This window comes from Helianthus annuus, chromosome 11, assembly GCF_002127325.2.
Source record: "Helianthus annuus cultivar XRQ/B chromosome 11, HanXRQr2.0-SUNRISE, whole genome shotgun sequence".
NCBI lineage: Eukaryota > Viridiplantae > Streptophyta > Magnoliopsida > Asterales > Asteraceae > Helianthus > Helianthus annuus.
In genome coordinates, this window is record NC_035443.2 from 114,138,242 (window position 1) to 114,146,632 (window position 8,391).

Genomic DNA, 8,391 nt, shown 5'->3' on the forward strand with positions numbered 1-8,391 from the left:
ATGATGGTTGCCATCGCGTGCAGGGAGAGAAAAGGAAGTCTAGGGTTTCGCCAGTTATGATTTTTACGTGAGGTTATGAGACTAATATAACTGACTCGCGACTGGGCCTCACCTGGGCCTCAAGCCCACATGGCAAAACATCCTAGTTTCGTCGCAAAGTGTATGACGAAACCCCCTAGGTTTCGTCGAGTGGAGGTTGTGGCGAAACTCCTAGGTTTCGTGGTCACAAGGATGAGAACCAAATGTGTTAAGTATGTTAAATCTTAGCCAAACGTTTAGTAGGTTTCCATTAGTTAATCAAATAATATAACAATTTCTGAAACATATAACAAACGTGCACAATTGCAAAGCAACAAGTTATGCAAACACAATTATGAACAAATAACGTGTCGAGGAAAGACCTTGAAAACTCAGGTTGTCACAACAAATGTATATAAGTTAAAAATGTTTTGACTGTAAAATCCGATATTCATTTCTTTTTTATTTTAAATTATCGACATAAAATATCTAATTGGTTAAAGTTTTGACATAATATATATACTTTTAAGGGTAAATTACTTTTTGAGTCCCTGGGTTTTAACCACTTGAGTTTATACAACTAACCAAACGAAGTGACCATAAGGTATAACCTCTGGAGGTTATTCCCTATACAACTATGGTCACAAATATGTGTTTGGTCGGATCCTAATGATCGACCAAACGGGTCAGATTCGAAAGTCAAAGCGATGGTCAAGCCGCTCGACTTACGACCCTAAATAAACACTAAAATAGAAGTGACGAGTTAAACATGTCAAAACATGTTTAACTAAGTTGAAAAACTGATTTGGTATCAAAACAAAGTGTTTTGATACCCGAAAATAGTTCCGTCGTAAAATGCACATAAACTTGCATTTTGACTGAAACTTTGACTCGTCACTTCGACTAGTAAATGTGGTAATCAGTAGGTATAATCGCAAGGGATTATAACCATCGTGATTACGATCACGTTGCAAAGTTCAATTGAACTTTGACTTGACCAATTAATGGTAAAAACTGAAAGTCAAACACACTTTTAGCTTGAAATAGATAAAAATAAATAAAAAATACTAGGAAGAACACTCACTTGTGTTCTAGGATGAAAGAAGACTAGAAACTCAGATGGGAGACATCCACAAGTGGTAGCAACTCCAACTTTGACTTTAGAGAGGAGAAAGATGGAAATGAGCACCTTTGAATGTGAAGGGGGTATTTATACTAATCTTGGAGCTACAAGATCATGCCAAGTGTTTTGTGTGTTCACCAAGGAAGAACAAGATCAATACAAGTGTCCAGGATCAGATTTCATACTTGTTCATCACACAAATTGCCCACAAGTTTGAATAAACAAGGAATGAAAACCAAGGTCGCAGCTGAATTGAAACATTCTATATCTAAAGTGCATCGCGCCCCGCAACCCATAGGGTCCAGTGGCTCGCGCCCCGCCAACCAGATTAGGCTGAGATTTCAGTTTTGGCAGTTTTAGTCCCTGCAACCCCATAAACTTGTTTTCGACACGTTTAACCCCCGTTAACCCAATTTTAAGGCTTTACAAGGATGTTAAAGCATATGGGGCTTGAAATATGCTTGGAAATGTTGTGGATGTTGGTTCGCAGGGTCGTGTTTTGCGCTTAATTACGACAGAAACTCGAACGGACGCGAAAACGATCCAAATTACGTAACGAATGATATTTTTGCATTCACATCACTAAAATACAATATTTTAATGATTACAAAAATTTTTGGATGTGCGTATATGGTCTGAATGAAGAATATACACGAATTTGCATACTTTCACAGTTTTGACGCTTTTAGTCCCTGTGATCGAATAAACACGATTTTGACATACCAAACCCTTTGAAACTTATTTCTAAGTTATATTAAGGGTATTTAGGATATGTTTAACTTATGTTCTTGTTCCAGAGTGTACGTCGCTACGAGAATTGGCAGACTTTCGTAGTTTGACGTAAATAGTCCCCGTGATCGTATAAACTTGTTTTTGACATACTGAACCCTTTAAAACTTATTTCTAAGTTATGTAAATGATATTTAGGGTATGTTTCGCTTATGTCACTGTTCTGGAGTGTACGTTGCGTTAAACTGATTACGTTTGTGTAACAATTTACGTAAAACTTCTAGAAAAGCTTCTCGAGAGTTCGAAATCGTACAAGGATTGAAATGTGTAAATGTCACATGTAATTATACAAATCCCGAGAATGAAACACAAGATTTCATTAGATTCGTATTTGTATGATGGTCGTAAAGGCATAAATGTCACACTATTCCCTAAAGGAATAGTATCCCTCCTCACAAAGAAGAACTGGTTCCTCCAGGAGGTATCGTTTTTGGTGGTTTTAAGGAGTGGGAGTGGCTGCTGAGGTTTGAATTTGAATAGAAACCGGTGGGATCCATGAGACACATGATTGTACAGGCGCGAGAGTTCGGAAAGGTTGAAATCCAATCCTTCATCACTTATGATATGCTCAAGAGTGTATAAAACCCTCCACAACATCGGCATCGCCTGGTTGTAGCACATACCACTCAATGTGAAGAATTGTTGGGTGAACTCTGGGAAGGGATAGGAATAACCAATATGGAATGGTGCAGTAGGAAAACAAACCCAAATAGAGGATACCGAATCATCTTTTGGGTGAATAATCAAAAGGTCGAAATACTGTTCCTGGAGGGAACGGGTATACAACTGATCAACTTCAGGATCGGTGAACCTACATAGCTCTGTAGAAGGATTCTTCAGCAGGTTTTGGCTTTTGGGTGGGCTATCATGATCCTGGTCCTTATTCGGAGAGGATAGAGTGACCATTTTTATCATTGAATTGCTGAAGAAAAAAGATGAATACAGAAGAAAAGGAGAAAAGAGGATAAGAGAATACCTGATGAAATTCTGATAAGGGTTTGAAATTAGTGATCTCTGATCTTAAATGGGATTTTCGACTCTATCTATTCCCCTATATATTAGTAATGTTGGTTGCAGGTTTATCCTATTAATGATGCAAGTGGCTGTAACGGCTAGTTCAATTGGTAACGGCTAGTTCGAAAGAAACTGGAATATGGGGGATAAAATTAATCTAATATCAGCCATATTTTGGGGCAATTGTTAGAGGTTAATTTTATAACTATGGATCACATATCCTTAGATTGGCCTGGATCACTGATCCTTAACAGACGGTGGAGGAAGTCTGAGGATCACGGATCCTTATTATTTTTTATATTAACTAACGATTGTATCCTTATTTAAAACTTTTATTCGCAGGTACATAACAAATTAAACTTAGTCAATGCTGGAATTTCGGAGAGTATGCTCTCTATTTTGCACGAGTTGGAAACATGTAGCCATTATGGAGAACATGGGAGACTTGCACATTTTTCGGATAGTTAGTGAGCTAGTTATTTCTAATTATATCAAGGGGTATTGAGCTTGATTAGAACACAACAACTTGTATACTTTACCACTCCCGAAACTGCTCTCAAACACACACACACTAGAATTCGATTGTAACAAGCTCAATATCATCCAAAGTTGTACTACATTTTTTTATCACTTGTTAAATAGAGTTGGTAATCGGTAGCTTCTATCACCCGAGGTTTTTTGTGTCGGAGATCTATTAAAGATCAAGGGCTTTTTCCTCATATAAATATCGGTGCTCATTGTCATTTTTACATCATACTTTGATCATTCAATTGTTCATACCATGGTTGCAAAAGTCGCTAGGCGCTCCCTAGTCGGTCGACCGGGGAGTTGAGAGTACTCGGTCTAGGCGGCGGACATGTTAAATTATAAAGAAATTAGTTTTTGGAAATTAAATATATGTCAAATAACATAAATTTACTAATATCTATAACAAAATACGTGAAAATAATATTCATTCTTTAATATGATAGGCATAGAAATCATGTTTTATTATTTTTCAAGTCAAACTCGGCCCAAGTTGACCTACTAGATACGATTTTGGCTGAGGTTGACCACGTTTGACTGATTCCGAGTAATTAGGCGGAGTCAAAGAAAGTCGCCTCAACAGCCTACCTTGTAGCGACTACTCAGGGAGTACTCGGCCTTGGAAACCTTGTTTTACAACCATGGTTCATACACATTAGCATTCTACCTCACATTCAAAATTTGATTACATTATCCTTAAACTGATTTTTGACCAAAACAGATAATATTATTTTTCTGGTTTTGGTATACGATTCAGTTTTGATATTTCCACTACCCATCTGAAGTGGTATCATACTGACTTTTTGACTAATAATTTTAAGTCTATAACTCTTTTTTTTTTTGAAACGTAACTTTCATAACCAACAACGCCGACCCAAACCGGGCCGACAAACCAAACAAACGCTACAAACTTACATATTTACAAAGGAACACCATTCTTTCCACTCTGCCTCTTTATGTTTAGATCTACTAGAAAACCAAAGAAAACCGAGTGATTTAACCTCGCTCATGATATTTTTAATCCTAACCGGGGTGTTGGCAAATTTCGAACTACTTCTAGCGCGCCATATGCTCCAACAAACTATGCTTAAAATACCTTGCAGTGCTTCCTTTTTCCTCTCTGAACCTGTAACCTCTTTATGAATACCTAAAATATCTTTGACCGAAAAGGCGATGATGTTCGGAATCTTGCACCATTTAGATATTCCTTCCCAGACAACCGTCGCAACATGACAGGCTGTAAAAATGTGTACAGCAGATTCGTCGTTCTCGTTACACAGCAAGCACGCTTCCTCAGTAGTCTGGATGTTTCTTCTCTTTAGCCCTTTAGCCGTGGGAATGCTTTCCGTTACCGATCTCCACATGTGGATATTTACTTTAGCAGGTAACCAACTGCACCACTCTAAAATATAATCGTTTCTTTGAACCGTCTCCTTTAGAAGCAGCTTCTTAACATCTTTAACAGTGAACTCTCCGTTAGGGTCTGGAAGCCAAATCCACCTATCCGCCTCAGCCGTAATCTGGATACCGTGCAGCAAGTCACAGAGACTGTTTAGACTAGACTGCAGATCCGAAGACAGCTGAGCCGTATTCCAGTTCCATGACAGCACCGTTTCCGAGTCTAGATTTTGAATTCTTTTAGCGACCGAACACCTTTAATCCGAATCCAATCGAAACAGATCTGGAAACCTATGCTTAAGCGGTTCGTTGATGATCCAGGTATCTAACCAAAATCTGATATTGTCGCCATTACCGATCATCCCTTTGATATAATTCCTTAACGGATGCCCAGCAACCAATATGAATCGTATTAGTAATTGGCAACCGGTGTACGACATGTTTCGTGCTCGCCTTGCTAAATGGAAATCTCACCCATTTGATATAATTCCTTAACGGATGCCAATTACTCACCGGTTGCCCAGTAGTCTATTACTCTTATTTAATTAATATTATTTTATGTTTTATGTGTACAACAAATTATTGATTGCATAAAATGGAATTTTAGTAGTTTTCTTCTATTTATGATCGCCAACCAATACAAACCAAAGCAACATTCGTTGACCAAGCTCCTCTGTCTGTTGACTGACCTTGACTTCAACGCCTCTAGCATGTTTGGAAAATCATGGGAAACGCCTTTTTTGACCGGTCTCGTACGTTCGTTGACCAAACATTTTATCGACCAAGTTTTTTTTTTTTTAAATAGCAAATTGACCAAGTTTAGTGAAGTAGACATTGTACCTTAGTTGCCAATGCTTAAAACTATGCTATTGGTACTACAGGAGTATGCAACTTGGAACCATGGAACGGTGAGTATCCATCACGATTAATTAGTGTATATGTGCGCCTTCGACGAATATTTATTCATAATTAACTCATTTTCAAGTACACACTTCACATGGTAATTAGATAGCAATTTGCAACGGTGAGATTATTATGTATGTATAATCTTAGTCCAATGACAAATGGTCATTCATATGATTTTTCTATCAACATGCTTTTGATAATATAAGAGTTATTTTTAAATAATATATGATAAAATTTATGTTATTAAAGTGTTTGGAGCAATAAATTAAACCTTTATTAGACCATCTAGAATGTTTGACTAGCTTAGGAATTACAAGACCTCACATATAAACCATACGTGAGATCTAATTTATTGCAAGACCTCACTAGCTTAGGAATTACAAGACCTCACTAGCTTATGATAAAATTTATGTTATTAAAGTGTTTGGAGCAATAAATTAAACCTTTATTAGACCATCTAGAATGGATCTCTCAAAAAACCTTTTCGAATTCTGCCGGACAATCGGAGGCTCGACGAAGCAAAGTTGGTCGGTATAGTGTGCAAGGTCGCCAATACTCCCGTGCTTGACCTTTCACCCTATTCAGTCTTTACGGAGCTTCCATTTGCCGTTCCGATTTGGTCCTTGTGTTAAGTCTCCGGCCATTTCCGTTTGATTCACCCTTGATTGCTTAGCCGGTCTGTTGTTGATTGCGGCTATCTGAGTATAGTTCAGCTAGATTGACACAAATCCGGTTAACCTTTTAAAGCGTGATCTCATCGGGTGGTTTCGGTTTATCTCTAAGAGATTTTTCGCTCTGGAATTATGGGGAGTGCTTATAACAATGGTGGACAGGGGTATAACGTTACAACGTTTTATGTGGGAAATCTACCAGGTGAAATATTGAAGTCACTGCTCTGGAAAGCCTTTCAACCGCATGGAATAGTGAAAGATGCATATGTAGCAAAAAAGAGAGATGCCAGGGGGAACTACTTTGGTTTTGTTAGAGTACAAGGGGTGATGGACATGAAAAAGGTACTGGAAAACATGAACATGGTTACCATCTTTGAAGCAAGATTAAAAGTCTTTCTGGCAAAGTTTGGAAAAGGTAATAAACGGTTCAGTATACACGAGAATCAACAAGCTAAGACCCAGAAATATGTTCCGGTAACGAATAACAAGCAACCAGTTGGCGAAATAGTCCCGAATCAGGCGTATGTAAGGAAAGGGGTCTCTTTTAAGGAATCACTACTAGGCCAGTCAACAAAGAATATAGAAGATCCGATGGAAGTGGTGGGAAAGAGACTAGAATATAAGGGTAGGCCAGCACTATACCCAAGCCACTGCATGATGAGGTCAGTGGTAGTTGAGGCGATAAGTATAGAAGCAGTAAAGAAGATGAGGAAGATACTAGATGAGGAAGATACTAGATGAAAGTGGTCACCAGGAAAGTGCGATAAGTTATATTGGTGGATTAAAATTTCTAATAATCTTCAAAATGAAAAGGGAGGCTCTACACTTCATAAACCAAGAAGGAATTTTATGGAAACAATTATTCTCGTCAGCAACATTATGGGAAGGACAAGAAATGAGATGTGAAAGGCTAGTTTGGATAAGAATCACTGGGGTGCCCTTGCAACTCAGGGATGAGAATTTTTACAACACGATTGCAGAATTATATGGCAAGATTGTGGTGAAGTCAGAATTTTCGTGGAGTACATCTAAGAATCATGAGTCCGTATGTGCGGTAGTAACGGAATCTGGCAAACGTATTGAGGAAGCTGTTCAGGTAGACTGGGAGGAGCGCTCTTACCAAATATGGGTTTCCGAGGTTCCCGAGACGACCGTCAATAAAATTTTGGAGGAATTGCTGTCAGCGGTGGCATCGGAGCCGACAATTTCGGATGGCTCGGATGAGGAATCGGTGGCAGGGGATAACGACGAAATGGAAGAAGGTGAAATCAGGAAGGGAGATCCGGGTCCGTCAGAGCCGGCAATCCAACCGGAGAAGAAGGTAGTCCAAGAGTTGACAGTAGATGAAGAGTCAAATTATGATAGCATGCATGGGAATGTGGAAGGGGTGCATGGGGAACAGAGGGGTTCGAAACTTGACAACTCTTTTCCTAGGATGATGGAAACATTAAATGAAGGTGGGGTCAGTAATACATGTGTGGGGAATCCATTTAATATGGGGAGTAACGAGAATATGGGCCAAAAAAATGAACTAAATTCTAGGAAAAGAAGGAGGTGTATGAGGAGCCCAACAACCCAAGAAAAGGATGGTAATGACAATTGGGCCCAAAGGTTTAAGTTCCCTAGTGGGTTAGATCTTAACAGCCCAGCTAGGGATCAATATACGGGACAAAACGAAAAAAGCAACATAAGTCAATGGGCAAAAGAAAAGGACATTGGTCTTGGAGGCGGTGAACAGGGAAGTCAAGCAGCGGCGTCGGATCCGCCCGTTCACCACCAATCCGGGTCGTCTGAGGCTGCAATTGATGGAGTAGAGGAGGTGCATGAGATTGACAAAGAAGTTCTGGAAACAATTCAGTTGGGAGCCACTTTAGGTTTTGATTTGAACGGAGCAGTAGGGCAACTGAAGAAGGCAATTTTGGATGAAGGTGGACAAAATGGTTTACC

The 8,391-nt window shown here is 39.1% G+C and overlaps 1 protein-coding gene across 1 annotated transcript; it reads right to left on the bottom strand.

Annotated features, from left to right (window-relative positions):
* Window positions 1-4,380: 4,380 nt before the first annotated feature.
* LOC110888681 lies at window positions 4,381-5,307 on the bottom strand. Its single transcript, XM_022136195.1, has 2 exons — window positions 5,198-5,307; window positions 4,381-5,122 (listed from the first exon to the last, which is right to left on the bottom strand). Exons 1-2 carry the CDS (start codon window positions 5,305-5,307, stop codon window positions 4,381-4,383), a joined length of 852 nt encoding a protein of 283 aa, XP_021991887.1.
* Window positions 5,308-8,391: the final 3,084 nt, after the last annotated feature.